We start from the raw sequence: 19591 nt of genomic DNA, 5'->3' as shown, positions 1-19591 counted from the left end.
TGAAACCTGTGAAAAGTCTGGGGTAAACTTACTCACTACGGTAAATATAACAAAAGAAAAAATTAAAAGGTGTATAGACAAACTCAAAGTTAATAAAACACCAGGGCCTGACGGTTGGCATCCAAGAACCTTAAAGGAAATGAAAAATGAGATTGTTCCATTAGAAATTATTTTCAAGAAATCCATCATATCCGGAGATGTCCCAAGAGAATGGAAGCTAGCTAACATTACTGCCATATTCAAAAAAGGTGACAAAAAGAAGCCAAATAACTATAGGCCTATAAGTTTGACTTCAATCGTAGGAAAAATAATGGAAACTATCATCAGAGATGCTATCGAACATCATTTAGAAAGTAACCATTTGATAAATGATAGCCAGCATGGTTTCAGATGGAAACGTTCTTGCGTGACTAACTTACTCGAATTCTACAACACAGTTATCTCGAATTATGACAAAAGAAACAATATAGATTTAATATATCTAGACTTTGCAAAAGCTTTTGATACCGTCCCAAATGAAAGACTAATTACTAAATTAGCTTTACACGAAATAAGTGGTAGCCTATTAAGTTGGACTAGTAATTGGTTGAATGGTCGAAAACAGAGAGTTGTTTTAAATGGAAAAACTTCTAGATGGAAAAATGTTACAAGTGGAGTTCCTCAGGGTTCCGTTCTTGGGCCACTTCTATTCATAGTATATATAAATGATATAGACCATGGACTAAAATCTACTGTTTCCAAATTTGCTGATGATACAAAACTGTGCGGAGTGGCAAATGATCACTCAAACCAATTAGATATTCAAGAAGATTTAGATCAATTACAGCAATGGTCTGAAAAGTGGCTAATGAAATTTAACACAAGTAAATGCAAGGTAATGCACATAGGTAAAAATAACAGTAAGTACGATTACAAGTTATTTGGAAATTCGTTAACAAAAGTGGATAGTGAAAAAGATCTCGGCGTAATTATCAGTAATGACCTCAAATCATCCAAGCAGTGTATTTCAGCCTCTGTGAAAGCAAATAAGATTCTGGGACTGATTGCGCGATCTTTTGATTTCAAAAGTACATCACTCATTAACAAGCTATATAAATCGTTAGTTCGTCCACATTTGGAATATGCTGTTTCCGTATGGTCACCGAATCTCATTAAAGACATTGACAGACTGGAAAAAGTACAATGGCAAGCCACAAAACTGATTCCAAATATAAAAAATAAATCATACGAAAATCGACTAAAACACATGAATCTGTTTTCCCTAAAAACGCGTAGACTCAGAGGTGACTTGATTCAGGTCTTTAAGATTTTAAAGGGAATTGACAACATCAAAAGTGACAAAATTTTCACATTGAATGAGAATCAGACAAGAAACAATGGTCTCAAACTGTCCGGAAATAGATTCAATTTGGAAGTGGGTAGAAACAACTGTGAAAAGTCTGGGGTAAACTTACTCACTACGGTAAATATAACAAAAGAAAAAATTAAAAGGTGTATAGACAAACTCAAAGTTAATAAAACACCAGGGCCTGACGGTTGGCATCCAAGAATCTTAAAGGAAATGAAAAATGAGATTGTTGTTCCATTAGAAATTATTTTCAAGAAATCCATCATATCCGGAGATGTCCCAAGAGAATGGAAGCTAGCTAACGTTACTCCCATATTCAAAAAAGGTGACAAAAAGAAATCAAATAACTATAGGCCTATAAGTTTGAATTCAAACGTAGGAAAAATAATGGAAACTATCATCAGAGATGCTATCGAATATCATTTAGAAAGTAACCATTTGATAAATGATAGCCAGCATGGTTTCAGACGGAAACGTTCTTGCGTAACTAACTTACTCGAATTCTACAACACAGTTATCTCGAATTATGACAAAAGAAACAATATAGATTTAATATATCTAGACTTTGCAAAAGCTTTTGATACCGTCCCACACGAAAGACTACTTACTAAATTAGCTTTGCATGGAATAAGTGGTAGCCTATTAGGTTGGACTAGTAATTGGTTGAAAGATCGAAAACAGAGAGTTGTTTTAAATGGAAAAACTTCTAGATGGAAAAGTGTTGCAAGTGGAGTTCCTCAGGGTTCCGTTCTTGGGCCACTTCTATTCATAGTATATATAAATGATATAGACCATGGACTAAAATCTACTGTTTCCAAATTTGCTGATGATACAAAACTGTGCGGAGTGGCAAATGATCACTCAAACCAATTAGATATTCAAGAAGATTTAGATCAATTACAGCAATGGTCTGAAAAGTGGCTAATGAAATTTAACACAAGTAAATGCAAGGTAATGCACATAGGTAAAAATAACAGTAAGTATGATTACAAGTTATTTGGAAATTCGTTAACAAAAGTGGATAGTGAAAAAGATCTCGGCGTAATTATCAGTAATGACCTCAAATCATCCAAGCAGTGTATTTCAGCCTCTGAGAAAGCAAATAAGATTCTGGGATTGATTGCGCGATCTTTTGATTTCAAAAGTCCATCACTCATTAACAAGCTATATAAATCGTTAGTTCGTCCACATTTGGAATATGCTGTTTCCGTATGGTCACCGAATCTCATTAAAGACATTGACAGACTGGAAAAAGTACAACTGCGACCCACAAAACTCATTCCAAATATCAAAAATAAATCATACGAAAATCGACTTAAGCACATGAATCTGTTTTCCCTAAAAAAGCGTAGACTCAGAGGTGACTTGATACAGGTCTTTAAGATTTTAAAGGGAATTGACAACATCAAAAGTGACAAAATTTTCACATTGAATGATAATCAGACAAGAAACAATGGTCTCAAACTGTCCGGAAATAGATTCAATTTGGAAGTAGGTAGAAACAACTTTGCCAACCGTGTAGTTAATGAATGGAATAAACTTCCTGCACAGGTAGTGCAATGTAGTTCAGTTCGAAGCTTTAAGAATCATTTAGATAAATACCTAAGTAAGATGCTGTAATGATTATGATTTATGTTATGTGATTTGTTTTTGTTTTGTTATAATTTGTCTGTCTGATTTTCATTTATTATTAGTTATATGTCAATTTATTATCATTTACTATTTACCTGTTTATTATTTTTTACTATACCTATGCATTTATTTATGTATTTTATTTGTTATTTACATTATTATAGTTTTTATTTATTATTAATATGATTTTTTTTTTGCATCCGACCTAGATATGGATCAAAAGGTCTCCTGTCGGCATGCTCCGCCTTTGTAATCCTTTGTAATCCTTTGTAACTTTACCAACTGTGTAGTTAATGAATGGAATAAACTTCCTGCACAGGTAGTGCAATGTAGTTCAGTTCGAAGCTTTAAGAATCATTTAGATAAATACCCAAGTAAGATGCTGTAATGATTATAATTTATCTTATATTATTTGTTTTTGTTTTGTTATCATTTGTCTGTCTGATTTTCATTTATTATTAGTTATATGTCAATTTATAATTATTTACTATTTACCTGTTTGTTTATTATTCAACTATACCTATGCATCTATTTATGTATTTGATTTGTTATTTACATTATTATAGTTTTTATTTATTATCTTATTATTAACATGATTTATTTTTCGCATCCGACCTAGATATGGATCAAAAGGTCTCCCGTCGGTATGCTCTGCCTTTGTAATCTTTATATATAATGTACTATCCAAGCACTGTTATGGAATTACCATGTTGTAGTCCAGGTTGTTCCTGTTAATGGTCAGTGGATAAATGCAACAATATTGCTCTTACCTCGGAATGTGCAGGCACTCATGCAAGAGTATGAATCCCAATGGTGGAAATTATTTCCAAATGTGTGAGTAAGCATCAGGAAAGATAAACTAATGAAGGACAACTCTTTTGTATGCTTACATCTTTAGTGTTGTCAATGAAGATGTAATTAAATGGAAGCACTTTGATTCATTAGTTCATAACTTCTGGTGGTTACTCCTGTATATATATATATATATATATGCACAGTCAGTTTGGCTTTAGATCTGCAAGACCATGTGTGTCATTCATTCGAGCTGTCACTGGCGTGTGGTCGATGTGATACAAGAGAGGGCTGAGTGGACTGTGAAAGAAATGAAATATCTCATAATGGCCTTTTTTGGAAATTAGAGTATATTGGAGGACTAAGAGGTAAAATACTCAAATGGAAGAAAGATTTTTGGAAGGGAAGGTACATGAGGACAGTGGTAAAGGATAAGATGTTAGGATGGCGAGCAGTGAGCAGTGGAGTTCTGCAAGGTTCGGTGTTAGCACCTGTGTTTCGTATTTAAGTAAATGACATGATGGAAGATGCAATGAGCTGTGTCAACATTTATGCAGATAAGAATAGTGATGAATGAAGAGATCAGTAGCTTATTGTAAAAAGATCTAGACACTATTTTAGCATGGAACCAAGAATGAATAATTCATTTCAATGCCAAAAGTACTAGAAATGGGCATTAGCTACAAAAGACCATCTATAAACCATTACAAAAGCAAAAGAGTAGAAGGATTTGAGGATATTGACAACAGCCAACCTGTTATCTGAAAGACAAACAGGATTGTGGGAGAGACATATAGACTGAAACAGAAAATTAAAATGGCTTTTAACTTACTGGATCAGAAGATGAAAAAATTCATAGAAACTGATCCATCCAAAATCAGAAAAAAAATGGATCTTAACCTGGTAAACAGACCATATGAGGAGAGACTAAAGGTACTGGGCCAGCTAACTTTGAAATATTGAAGAGAAAGAGATTATATGATTACAGCTTTCAAGCCGCTAAATGGAATAGATTACATTGACACAGGAGACCTCTTGATTAGGAATAGGAGGTTTTTAAGGGATAATGAGAAAAAATAAAAAAAGGACTACATATCTAATGAATGTGAAAAAATAGTTTTCCATATAAATAGATACTTGGAACAGATTAGAAGATGATATAGCCTAAGGTGGAATAATATGTCAATTAGAAATTAAGAATCTAGACCAAGCTTGAACCATACATGAATTTGAAACTAGGTATTATAGAATGGAGAGTATGAGATGTGACCCCACAAATGTTGTTTGTTTCTTGTTTACAATAAATACATAAATACAATTAGACAAGCACATACACAGATTGATCTTTAACAATTATGGGGCACCCTCAGATGTAAATCTCAGGAACATATACAAACTCATGACTTCAAATCCACTGTTCACTCTGCCAGCATAGGATCACGTGAAGATAGTATTGCATCTTCACCCTGTTTACCTAAGCCAAGTTAAAGATTCATCACCATCACCCCTGAAGCTTGGTAATGTTTCAATGCTTACCTTCTAACCCTTGTTCCCTTCCAGGCTTTAGCGACCCCTACTGCATGCTGGGCATCCAGCCAGCTTCGAGCCTCCTCCCAGGATCGCCCAGGGAGTCCTTCCATGGGGCTCAAGGGTCGCCGCCCCCCGACTCTCCAAAAATCAAATTACAGGTAAGCTTTGAGTCTATACATGTTTCCATGGAAGTTCTTTCAGGAGTAACCCATTAACTCCCACAGGAAAGTCCATAGCATTGTGTCTCTTTGGTTTTAGGGCAAAATTCAAACCAAGACCTAACACTTCCAGCTGTGGTTTGGTTAGTGTAGTACTGAAAAGATTGATGACATTATCCAATAATGTGAATTTGACCCAAACACTATTATTACATAACCCATGAATTTTTTTGTTGAGGATCATTTTATGACTTATTGGTGGGCTATTGGTAGAAGTAGCCTGAAAACTTGCTTGTTGCAACAATGGAACAGAAGGTTCCTGGTGGCACTCCATAGATGAAGAAGGGCATGCTCAAGTGCTAGTGACGCCAAACGAATCCAATCCGACAAGGGGATAAGGCTGAATGAAAGTAAATGTTCGATCAGGTGCGGACAAGTAAATTTGGCAATGTTCTAGCACATGAAACAGTCCAATCACCATCTGGATTGGGTCAAAGCTGATCTTATTTTTAAATCTCTCTGTGGGTTTGGGGGGAAGATGGTAGTCAACAGAGCTCTGACACATTGTAGTAGTTGGAGGGAGACGCATAGGGAACTCAACCGGATCAGACAACTCCTTACCAACAACGGATTTCTCGACCAGATGATCGATGGTGTTATCAAGAAGAAACTTGATCAGTATGCCACACCAGCCCAGGCCCCAAATCAGATCAACAATGAAATCACTATTTACCACCAGAATCACTTTCACAGCCAATATAAGGAAGAGTGTGATGCCATTAAAGGCATCATAAAAAGAGGAGTTTTTCCCACAGATGCAGACACAACAATCAACCTGAAGAATTTACTGTAAGCCAAACCTGACTAGGTCCCTAGTTACGAGAAACAACACAACACCAAAAATCCCAAAGGAAGCCTCTACCAATGTAGTTTATAAGCTTTCTTGCCAGGAGGGCTGCTGTGACGGCTCCTTTTCCTACATTGGTAAAACCTCCACCACACTAAGAAGACGTTTCCAATACCACCGCAACCAAGGCTCTATCTTCCAACACTTCATTGACCACCACGACATGAAGCCACCACTTAACACATTAGTAAACAATACAATTATATTCCACAAAGAAACAAATTTCAAAAGACTGCAGATTGCTGAAGCTGTTGCTATTACTACTCAGCGGCCCTCCATCAATGTACAGCAAGCTGCAGATTTCATCCTCCCGTCAGCCCGCCCCCAGGAACATCATGCCCAACAAAAACAACAAGATCAAGGTGCATCCGAACCCCTACTAGAGCGATACCTCCACCAAAACCCTCAGCAACATAAAAATTCCCAGCCCACAGGACCCCAAACCAGAAGTCGAGCGAGACTTTCCTCCACAAGCTCCGGAATAAGACTGATGTCCTTCCCTACCTCTCCCAGTGACCTCACCCAGGGCCCCCTTCCGACTTCGCCCGCTTCTCCAAGTGACCTCCCCCAGAGACTCCTGTCGTCCTCGCCTTCCACTAGTGACCTCACCCAGAGATTTCACTTGACATCTCCTCCTTCTAGTGACCTCACCCAGAAACTTCTTCCTCCAGTGACCTCTCCCAAGAATTGCGATGACCTCTCCCAATACCCTTACCATCCTGCTTTTTAAGGACTGACAGGCCAGAGACCATTATCAGTTGCTTCATCTTTGTCGATAGCAGACCTAGTTAACCTTGGAATTTATAGATCTTCTCACCCTGAAGAAGCCTCCGTGAGAGGCGAAAAGACTTAAGTTTTCGGTGTTTGTGTCAACAGCATTTGTACTGTTACATTGTGTTATTATAACCATTGGCATTATATATATATATATGTTTAAATATATCTATGTAAATATCATCTGTCTGTCTATCTGCCTTTTACCTACCCAATTTGCTAGTTCATTGTCCATTCTATTTTTTCCTTTTCTCTAAGCAATGTCCTCCAACCTTTATTTTCTCAACCTCTTCCCTCGCTAATGTCAATAGCACCTCATAAATTGTCGTCTTTCTTTTCAGAGTTCACGAGGGTCACTTGGTGAGTCTGAGAGCAATGAAGGGGAGTCAGAGAAACGAGACTGTGAGAGCCCAAAGGCGCTTAACAAGGAGAACCTCAGAAAACACCACAGGTAAAAGGATGATGGAAATATGATGATAGGATGAGGATCAGGTAGTGAAGATGGAGGAAGAAGGAGAAGATAGAGATGTGCACGTTGAGGAGGATTGCAAATGAAAAGTGAGAATGAATGTAGAAGAAATAAGATTTGCATAGATTGAATGGACATACATCTAGGAATACCGAGTGGTAAGAAATGCATTGTAGGAGGGAGAGGAGGAAATGATAGGAGGAGACATTGTAAAAGGGGAAAGAGAAAAACAAAGAAAAAATGTATGTAACTTATGATATAAAAGATACATATCAATATTAGTAGTTGTAATATCAACAATGAAATTAACATTAGTTAATAGTTGTAGTGAAAGATGGGAGGAAAATAAGCCATTATGATCAAGGATGGCACAGACACACAGGTTATGAGGCCTTTACTTACCAGAACAACTCTGGGAATGACTGCTTGCAAATAAACAGTACTGGGAATAAATGGAAATCTAGGTAGAGTTCAGGTGGAAGGAGGAAAAGGAGTCTGAGAAAAAAAAAGAAATACAAGAAGAGAAGGAAAGGGAGGTGGAGGATAGAAGTACAGTATAAGGGGTGGATTGAGGAGTATTGTGCTTTGTCAATTCTATCCTAGAGCTGAATAGGTGGAATGATGGATGTGGTAATGGGGATATTCAAGGAGTATAGTGGAAAAAAGAGAATTCATATAAGTTAAAGTGGTCAGAATTCTTTTTTGAATGAAGATTCACCTTAGATCATAAAATAATCCGGCCTGACACTCTGGTCCTTTGGAATATTGTTAATCCTAGTATGCACCAGGAGAGGTCACGAATTAGCAGAATGGATACTTGGAGAGATCAGCTCTGGGTTTCTGTGCCAATCTATCTCTCAATCTTTTTGAATGACTAGGGACTGTACATTCTTCTTTTGGGTGGAGAGTGGGAGACCTCTGCAGTGGAGATTCCCATGTCCAGGAGTTGTCCATCTGGCTCCTCTGAACAGGTTTCATGCTAGGGAGGAGGGCCAAGTCATTTACCTACCTATTGAATAAATGAATAAGTAAATAGATAAATAACTGAATGAATTTATAAATAGATAGATTAATGAATTAATAAACAAATGGATAAATGGATAGTTAATTAAACATATAAGTAAATCATTAAATAAATAAATAGACAAATGAATGAATATCTAAATAACTAAATAAATGAATGAATAGATAACATGACTGCCACCCTGACTATGTTAGATATTATATTCCGTTGAATATGTAAGTAAATGAATAAGTATATATGGATGAATAAATAAACAAATAAATAGATTAATAGATATATGAATATATAATAAATAAACAAATTGATAATTAGTCTCTCCTACATGTGCTCAGTTTGATAAGCATGTTAGCTAGAAACTGAGAAAGAGTAGGTAATCTATACTGTAGGATTATAACAACTTAGTTTGTGTCAAGAGGTGAATGTCTGTTGAGCAAGGAAGGGAGAAGGTAGGAGATAGGGATGAGAGGAGAATGACTGTGTATGTGTTTGCAAGGAAGGGATTTCTCCACGTCTTTGCTTTTTCTTCATGAGGGGACAGAGAGTGAAGTGGCCCTGCTGTGGATGTGCTATCTTGTTGCATTGCATTTGACCCAGGGCGGTTGATGGATGCTAGGATGACCCATCATCCATGAGGAGCTGAGATGGGAGGGTGGAGGGGAGTGAAGTGGTTGGGAATAGGTACATACCTTTGACTTGGCTACCTCCCTTATATGGGGAAAAAAGTTCTTGGTATATAGATAGTTTGTGTCATAGGCAAACCAACGACCAAAAAGTAATTTTTTTATTATTATTTATGTGTATTTTTTATTTATTTATTCATTTAGCCATTATATATTATTGTTACTTTTCTGTTTCTTTATTATTTGTCATTATTTATCTTATTCATCTACTTTTGTCCCACATCTGACCTAGTTATGGAACAAAAGGTCTCCTGTCAGCAATGCTCTTCATTTGTAATCCTTTATACTCACTCTTAGGTGTGGAAAAGTGTGTGAGAGAAAACATATTTTAAATTTTTACTAAATCATTGTAATAGTATTCCTGATATGAAGAATGGAGAGAAATGCCATGGAAGAGTATGGACTCAGGTGAGTGCTTCATAGATGTTCTGAGTAGCGTGTGCAGTTTGCCTTGCTCATCTGCACAATTTTTTGTCCTTTGCTTAACCTCTCAATTTCTTTATCATACTTTTTGCAATATAGTGAGGAGATTTTTGAGACTTTTGATGGCTCCATGGACCGCATTATTTATTTATTTTTTTTTTTAACTTTTTCCCCTGCATTTTCTTGTTCATGTACATAATGTTACTTGTCTTTTGCTATTTTTCTACTTTGTCACCTAATAGACCGTGTTTAGCATTCTTTCTTCAGGGCACACTAATCTGACTATTCTTACTGTTCTGCATCCCATTTACTTGGGGGTGCTTCTTTTGTCCCTGTCAGAACTTCATATTCCTGAGGTACCAGTATTTTCGCCAGGAATTACAAGGCCCGATCTCAACATTTTTCTTCTCAAAATATGTTACGTTAAAGCTAAAGTTCTATATTTTCAATCTTACCCTTTGAATCGAGTCATGAGTGCATATTCGACCTTATCCTGCTCCTGCTATTTTGACTTCCCTTGAATGCATCGATCTCTCTCCCCTCCCCCAATTTATTTTTGTGCACCTAAATCTCTCTCTGTTTTGAACACTGCAAACCTCATTCGCAACTTTCATCACCTTTCCTTTTCTTTCTCCTGGAAGCATGGCAAGATTGAATTTGGATTGTCTTAAAACTCCCGACTCCAAGTGCTCTGAGAGCCCAAGAGAAAAGCTGAAGAAGCGCCCAAGGTAGGACCGTGTCGTTGTATTCGTTTGCCTGTAGCTACGATGATCATGGTGGCAGCGGTGGTAGCTGTGATGATTGATGAGAGGGTGATGTGCTTAATTTTTTTCCCTTAAGGTAGTCTTGGGATTTCTATTGCAGATTTTTTCCCCCTATCTCTTTACTTTGTTGGTTAAGGTTGTGATGATGAATGGGTAAGCAAAGCGACTGCTTAACTCACACCAATGAAAGTGGATTGCTTTGCATGATCTGATAATGATGATGATCAAAGTATAATGCATACAGAGTCCAGTATTTTGCTTTCTCTTCCTTGTAGTGGGCAGAAAGATATTCTAAATATTGATTTATAATCAAATACTGTTAAGATACATTAAATACTTTAAACATAAGAAATGTTGTAATGCTTTACAGATGTATAATGTTAGATTTAGGTAATGTCACAGCATGTGAGTAAATAAACTAAATGTAACTATTAAGACTTAATCCAACGTGATCCCGACTTCCACATATTATTTCCACTGCAAGACTTATATTCTCTGAGCTGATTTTATCTTTAATAAATGTTTACTACTTTGATTCTTTAGTGGTGTTCGGTGTTTGGAATTAGTTTAACCATATAACTCCTGGTTACCAATGATGAGTACCTGCAAGTGGTGGTCGTACAAGATGGACGGTAGAGGGAATCTTCTCCTTGTCACCCATCCTCAAAACTCATCAACATCTTCACTTCTGTCTGAAGATGTAACCCTGATGGGCTGACACTCGGCCCTTGGACTTTGGCCCAACATCTTTCTCTGACAACTTCAGCAGTATTTCCACCATCTTTTCCTGTAAGCAGAGGGGACAGCTGAAGACAGCTTTCTTCATACCACTGCTACAAACCAGTGACATAGAGAATGTCTTGCAGTCTCTCATGTCTCATTACGAAGAACAACCCAAAGTTCTTTTAGTGTTATTACTCCTCCCCCTGCCATGCACAGTTGATTAAAATACCCTGAAGGTGGCCAGAATAAAGATACAAAAACTTTATTCAATGTACAATATTTTGCTCTTTGGAGCCTTTTCAAGCACTAAGTCTGAAAAATTAAACGGAGTGTATAAAGGCCTCTTCAAGTTAGCATTCAATATTCATGTCTTGCAGTCATACAGGAAGACAGGCAGGGGATGGTACAAGACTGCCAGATGGCAGACAATACCTCATACAACCCGTGGATCATAGGCTCACCTCCATCTCTCAGCAGCTCCGCACTGATATTGCAGATGCTAGCTGTATTTCTACCCTTCAACTTACAGCTTCTTTGCCCTCTGTCAGAGAGGGCAGAGATTCATCTATCGATGGACCAGGAACTGCCACTTGAACATCATTGAGAGTAATCTGTCTGCTTGGATGGTCACCCATGAGCAACTCCTCACAGTAACTCAGCAAAGGAGCTCCCCTCCACACCTGACACTAGCTCATCATCAGTTATTCGGATTGTGCTCATCTGGGCCACAGACTTGGGATGGAGTTTTTTCAGGACTCAGTAAGCAGGCCTGTGGTAATAGGCATTAAAATGTCCCTCAATATCCACAGCAATTCCCCTTGTGTATCTCGCCATATCCATTCTCAGGAGAGCTCTAATTCGCCATTTCAGAGTGCTGTATTGGTTCAGATCCCCAGCCATTCTGGCAGCACTTCCCAACTCTATACTTTCCAGTATCTCTTGCTGTGTCACTTCACTCCTCAGCCTTGTGCAGTCTCCAACGCATTCCTCAGCAGCTTTCAGAATTTCATGTTTAAAAGTGTCCTGCAGATCTTCAGGGTCCTCATGAGAGCCAAGCACTTCAAACTGATTAGAGATTTATACCTCATGCTCCTGGGCACCTACACCACCCCTGGGTTTCTCTAGATAAAATCCAGGTGGGTTACATTTCAGGATTCTCCTGGATTTAGTGTGCAGTCTGAGTGTTGCAACCACAAGTCTATGATTGGTCCCAAAGAACTCAGCACTTCGACAAAGCCTGCAATTCTGTAGGATCTTCAAATGAGTGATAACAATTGGGTGATCAATCTCCTTGGCCATTCCTCCAGCATTACTACCATGTTCATCAGTATGGCTCTTGTCTCAGGAACAAAAACTGCCAATCCTCAGCCTTCTGAACTTTGCAAAATGTTGATGTTCCTGGTTTTAGAACCATATGGACCAATATATACTTCATAGCCAGTTCTATCACCACAGTAACTGCACTGAAGTCGCCCAAAACAACAAGTGTGTCTCATGTTGAGCACTGGTCAACTATAGATTCAAGCTTAGCATAGAACATATCCTTCTCTTCAAACTTATATACCTAAGTTGGAGCATATACTGCAACAAGAGAGATGAAGCTAAAGGTGTGTTTCAACTTCACTGGCATCATATGTTCATCAACTGGAGTACCATTTACAACGACATGCTGTACACATGCCTACGGGTACTCCCATGAGGTGGGTACCATCAGTTTAGCTCGACAAGAGGTAGGTGTAATCCTCATGCTGATCTCGCTGCTGCCTGGTCTTCTCACCTCTGAGAGAGACACTACCAATAGATATAGTCGGTTATCTTGAGAGAGAACGTTCCATGTGTCCACGCAGACAGCCCACCAGAAGTTCAATCCCCAGGCCTGACTCGATGTGTTAATGCTTCTTTTGCAACATCCCCGGCATCCTGCACAGTGGCTTTGGTGATTTTAATGGGGACAGGTTGCAAGCCCGTCCCCGCCATGTGTCCAGTATGGCTACCATAAACATGAGGCTACAATTTGCAATCCCATGCCCCCCATTCACCATCAAGCCCAATGAAGGGAGGCAAAGATTTGGGTATACATGTTAACCCACTAGTCCCTGGGGTCGTGGAAGAGTATAGCCATCCACCACCTTGAAACTAGGGGATGACAGCTGCAGATTGTGCAGTGTCAGCCCAGGTGGTAGTTGTTTGAATCAGTCCAGCCGATTTGACTCTCCGAGCCAAGAGGAGCCACCCATCATGGCCTGAATAGAGTACTAAAAAGGTGTGTTGTTAGTCCCAGTGCAATCATGACACTTGGACATCATTCAGCTTTCAGGACTCTCTTCTCCATGGTAAACACATGGGTTATTTACTCGGAATTCATCTGCCCTTTTGATGGGTTTTCTTTTTCCTACATCTGGTTGTCCAACTCACTAGTGGGGGAGTTGGTTTAGTCACTAACAATCCGACCATGCGATAGGTAGTACTGGGTTACATGGTACTGGTAGAAGAACAGCCACCTCTTCTAATACCTTCCCTCACCCTGCCTCACCCTTCTCCCACCAACTGAATAAAATTATCAGGTGTCTACCACAAAAAAAAGTTGCTCAATGTAGCATGTTATTGAAGTGATTAAAGCTTGTATGTGTGCTGATAGGAGGGTTAGTGTTAGATATATTCTTATTATTTGTATGGTAATTAGACATTTCAAAAAGCCACTCCCCTATCAACTGGTCTAACTACATTTGGCTGAGTTGTGTCCATTAATGATGTAGTCAAATTATCGGCGGCCGATCTCAATGCCGATATTTGTCATTCCTGTGCATCACCTAAACCATTACATTTTTGTCCTGCACCACCATCTCTTCAACCGCTACCACCGCCACCACCACTACTGCTACCCCACAGTCCGCTTTGTTTATTCACCGTTGCTATCACCGCTGCCACCAATATATCACCACCACCATCCTAGCCATGCGGACCAGTTGCCGTAGTCTTGGATCCTTTGCACAGAAGTGTAGGTTAGATGATGTCCTCACAGGTACGTAAAAACACCTGTCCTAATTCAAGATAAATCCTGCTGTATAGATGAAAATCCTCTTTGCTGAAACTTATTAAAAAACCACTCCTTCTCAACACCAGTAACAAAGCATCACTCGTTGTGCCATTCTACTGTTGAATGTCTGCTACATTGTAAATATAATTGCCTGTCATTTCATGAACACTTAAGTCTCCAATGTACTAAATGCCTATTGCAACATTTGCTTTGAATATCTGTTGTTTACTAAACACCTCTCATAACACCTTATACTGGATTTTTTTGTAATGTGGTTGTTTAGAATTTTTGCTGTAACATTCATATATTTGTTGTAACACTCTTACTGATTACCTTACCATATATTTGTACTAAGACACTCAACAAATAACCATAACATCTACAATTTTCAGAAATGTATAAACAAATTTATGATCACATTTTTTCTTTTTCTTGTTTAAATCATCCGATTTGAATATATTTTTGAAATGAGGAAACATGCTCCTATATCTACTTAAGTATATTTTCCTAGAAAATTGAAACTCATAGAGAATAGATCAAAACAAAATAAAAACTTACAGTGTCAGAATTATATTTCACAAAATTGCATAATATCTGTCACCAATCATTGATAACTATGAAATATTAAGTTCTTGGTTAAAGGTCAGACTAAAGTTAGAATAGCTATAGATCAATATTTACTAAGCACATTCCACAGCAAATGCACTTCCAAAACCATATGTGTGATAATCTTCTGAAAATTAGTAGGACAACAGAATTAAATCAAGGAAAGGAAAGAACGTTTTAATTCAGTTGAAGTTGCACAAGAAGAATGTTATAGCTCTATAATTCTATCAAAAAGATGCATCCTGCTCTCTCATACACTCAGGCAGTATCTAAACAAAATAATACCATGGATGATTATTTTGCTCTTTGAATATTTGATGAATCAAAACATACATATGATGTAACAGACGACTATCAATCTAACTATATACTTGTTTTTCCTTATAAGGGAGGTAGCCACCCAAACCATGCACCCGTCCTCACCCATCCCTTCCCTATCTGCCAAAAGTATGTTTCCCTTTTATTTTAGCTCCTTATTATGGATGAAGGGTCATCCCTGGGAGATAGGGTTGATGAAAGAATATTAGGATGGTTTGGACACATGGAAAGAATGAGTGAAGAAAGACTAGTAAAAGAGGTGTGGAAGGCAGATGTGGAGGGAGTGAACATGAGGGGATGTCCTAGGATGAGGTGGATGGATGGGGTGAAGGGGGCTTTGGGGAAGAGGGGAATGTCTGTTGAGGAAGGACGGGAGAGGACAGAAGACAGGTGAATGGAGAATGGTTGTATATGGATGATGGTGTGATAGCTTGAGGTGGAATGGGCGGGTGGATGGGGGGTGAGGTAGTATGTGTGAGCAAAATTTGACGCAGCCTGAAGGGATTTCTCCCCGTCCTCTCATTTTATGCAATGGGGGGTCGCCGATTTAATGAAGCGGCCTTGCTGTGGATGTGCTGTGTCTTGCGACACTGCTTCTGACCCAGGGCAGTGGACAAGGTGCAGGGATGACCCATCATTCAGGAGGTGCTAAGATAAGAGGGAGGGTGGAGGGGTGTGGAGTGTATTCAGGGATGGAATGGGTGGGAATTATTTCATGCCTTTTTCTTTTTGGCTACCCCCCTTGTAAGGGGGAAAAAGCCTTGGTATATGTATGTATGTAGATGCTTTCCCAAGTGACTGACCAGTGAGAATAGTAGTGGGAGAAGAAATATGTTAGAGGAGCAATCTACATATTTGACTTGTGAATCATGACTTGTGATTCCAACTTGTCCCTAGTATTCAACAATTACTTTTTCAGAACATAGATAAACACTCTTTGACACCATTTTTATCTCTATTCTCCCTAATAAAGATTCAAAATACATTGGTATGAAAGTAAATGATGTATTACCAAATGTAACATGTTGCCACACCAAAAGTTATCAAAATGACATTGCTAGCTGAGCCAAACAACTCACAGGTTTAGAACAATTTACTTCATTTGTATTTCAACTTGGGCCTTATATGTTCAGTTGTAATGAGATATAACAAATGTCAAGAATCTTATGATGTATCTACTCATTAGAATTAATTTAATTTTCCCATATTTGTAGATAAAAGTGATTATGTTCATTAACAGAAAACTTATAAGATGGGTGAATTCATGAGGACTCTTCTCGATTTTGAGTTGTTGTAGTTATCTTAAGTTTAAGATCATGAAAAGGTATTGATGTTGACACTCCTTATTGCAATTATAAAATATATTTGTCAAAAAAAAAATTCTTAAAAGGTAATACAGATAAACTTAATAGTATCTTTTAAGCAAAATTCAGATATGTTTTCAGAATTTACTTATTGGACATGTTTTTTCTGTGATATTATAGTGCAAATTTATGACAACTCTATATCTTTAATTGACATATCAGAATGAACATGTCAATGTACTGACCTTTAAAAGGTAATAACATTGTGTATTCAGCTATATTTGGCCTTTAGAACATATCTTCTACGTGTCCAACAGTAATCAACTAGCATAGAAGGGCTCCACTTTCCTTGGTATTGAGAATTTAAGCCCAAAATATTCTGATGCAACCTCTCGAATTGCTCATCATTTACTGCACCAATCTTTTTAGAAAAAAAAAGTCCAAGTGGGAGCCCAAGAAGTGGAGTTTTAGGCATATGTTGCACCCCAGATTTTTATATGAAATCAATAGGTTTTTCACAATGTCACAGGACCTTTCTGATATATGATTTCCCAGTCATGCAGTTTTTTCAACATCAGTATGCATCATTATCATGAACAAGTGAGACTACAACAGAAAAATGGAAACTCTTCTCTTGGACACAGATACTTACAGTCTAAATCTGGACAACAGGCAAAGGATGAGGCCATTAGATTCAACAAGGAAGCGAGGAAGATACTAAAGAAAATAGAGAAAGGAAAATGCCCATTACACCTTGAGGAGAACCTGAGAATACCAACAATGAAGGGTTTTTCCAAGACTCACAAACCAGAGATTCCCCTCAGAACCCATCACCTCTGGTATTGGCAGCGCCCCGCATAGGCTGGCCAAACATTTTGCAAAACCCATCTTCATCACTTGATAAAGTCAGTGGGGCACATCTTCAGAACTCGTCTGACTTAATAAACAAATTACAAACAATAAACTTCAAAGACAAAATCCTTGCAAGCTTTTACAGAGTCTCTTTACAAACATCTTAGTTCAAAATGCCATCTCTGCTATAAAAAAAGTCTTGTTTCACATCAACAGGGATAACCTTCCTAGCAACAAGAAAGACTACATCAAATTAATTTAAATGTGCTTCTGTCTCTTTCAATGGTAAAGCATTTCACCAATATCAAGGCTTGCCCATGGGATCCCCTTTAAGTGCAGTAGCCATGTGCCTCATCTTAGAAGCACTGGAGTAGAAAGAGTACATGAACATCATCCCAAACAACAGCAAGTGGTACAGATACATGGATGACTGCCTTCTCGTCCTCCATAAAGACACCAACATTAGTGACATCACATCTATCAAGTACAACCTAAAATTCAGCTGACTGTAAAGCATGAGGTTAATGGGAACTTACCATTCTTGGATACTGTCATCATCAGGTAGAATAACTCTGGAAAATTCTAGTTATATAGAAAACCCACCCACAAAGATGATTACCAGTACATTTATTATTTTAGTGCTCACGACAAAAAGACCAAGACTGGTGTAGTCATGGGATTATACCTTCAAGCACTCAGGATATGCAGCCCTGAATTCCTCAGTGACAAATTGCATCATGTCACCAAGACTGTTATAAAACTTGGCTTCCCTGCCGGTCTTCTGTCCGCAACCTTGAATAAAGCCAAAGCCATAAGGGAGAGGAACAATGACAAAGACCAACGCAGGAACAGCACAATGTACATAGTAGTCCCCACCTCTGACTTGGCCTGTGTACTCAGTAAAGAACTCAGACATATGGATATCCACATCTCATGTGATGCAGGTAAGAATATTGGTGACCTTATTAAACCAAAGATAGAAAATAACAATACCAAAAGTTTAGTTTATAAAGTTCCATGTTCAGGGTGTGACAATGCTTATATCAAAGAAATTTACAAGAGGTTATTCACAAGATTAAAAGAACACTGATCTGATGTCCAATACCACTGCAACACTGATGCACTCGTGAACCACATAGACGAAGAAGAACATCTATCTAAATGGGATCAAGCAAGCATTCTGCACAATAATCTTAGCAAGAGGCAAAAAAAAATTGTGGAAGCTCTGTACATAGCCACCAATAAATGTAAGAACAATAGAGTTGGTGACATCAAATTACCAGAGACAACAGCACAGCGTGCAGCAAGAGAATGGAAGAAGATGAGACATCAGATCACCAGAAGCACCCCACGGAGTGTCAGTATGACAAATACGCAGGAGTTCGAGCCTCCTTGAACTCAAACCCATTGACCTATCCTTGTTCACTACTCACACATTTTCTGTATATATTGCCAGGTTTTCTGTAAAATAAATATTCTTTCTGAAGAAGCACCACAATGCAAAACTAGTCAAAGAATAAACTCTTGTTCTATTTGTGTGTTTTTCCTCTGCTTCTGTTATATATATATATATATATATATATATATATATATATATATATATATATATATATATATATATATATTGAAGGGGAGAAGTGTAAACACCAGACTCAAAGTGGGAGGTGTTTATACATATGTGTATATAATATATGTGTATGTATGTATGTTTATACAAGCTGTATATTTAGAAAAGATAAATTTTGAGGAGCCCCACCACTGGGACTTGAGCCTTTGTCAGGTGGCTCATCTGAATAAAGACTCAATGGAAATGAGACTATGTACTGCTACACCATGAAGAGTGTGCTCAGGGAGTTGTCAACACCTTTTGAACCATCATGCATGATGTAGTGGGTAGCATCCTTTTTTCATGATTATGTCAGTGGTCAAGGGTTCAGGCTATAATAGTGGAGCCTTTAAAAATCCATTTGTCCTAAAATCACAACTTCTCTGATAGCTTGCCTGAATAAAGACTGGATGAAAATGAGGCTACGTACTGCAGCACTGGGGTGTGTGTGTTTGAGTGAGTGGTTGGGTTTGGATGTACATGTGTGGGTGTGTTCGTATATATGTGTGGATGAGTGTTTGTATATAAGTATGGATGTGTATTTACCCAGTTGTATCTAACAGGAAGGGGAGCTATGCTTGTGGTGTCCCATCTCTGTATCTTGCAGTGTCTAAATTGTTCTTAAATTCGTTTATGGTTTTTGC

At 38.1% G+C, this 19591-nt stretch overlaps 1 protein-coding gene across 1 annotated transcript in view; it reads left to right on the top strand.

The window, feature by feature from the left end:
* Window positions 1-19591, top strand: part of unc-13-4A (BAI1 associated protein 3) — a 207203-nt gene that overhangs the window by 110671 nt on the left and 76941 nt on the right. The window contains exons 7-8 of the mRNA XM_076179939.1: window positions 5333-5460; window positions 7483-7592. Coding sequence (XP_076036054.1) covers window positions 5333-5460; window positions 7483-7592 — 238 coding nt within the window. The remainder of the gene's footprint in view (window positions 1-5332; window positions 5461-7482; window positions 7593-19591) is intronic.

This window comes from Oratosquilla oratoria, chromosome 43 (assembly GCF_046742065.1).
Source record: "Oratosquilla oratoria isolate Oo_2021 chromosome 43, ASM4674206v1, whole genome shotgun sequence".
NCBI classification, from domain to species: domain Eukaryota; kingdom Metazoa; phylum Arthropoda; class Malacostraca; order Stomatopoda; family Squillidae; genus Oratosquilla; species Oratosquilla oratoria.
This window is presented reverse-complemented; position numbering and strand designations above follow the sequence as displayed.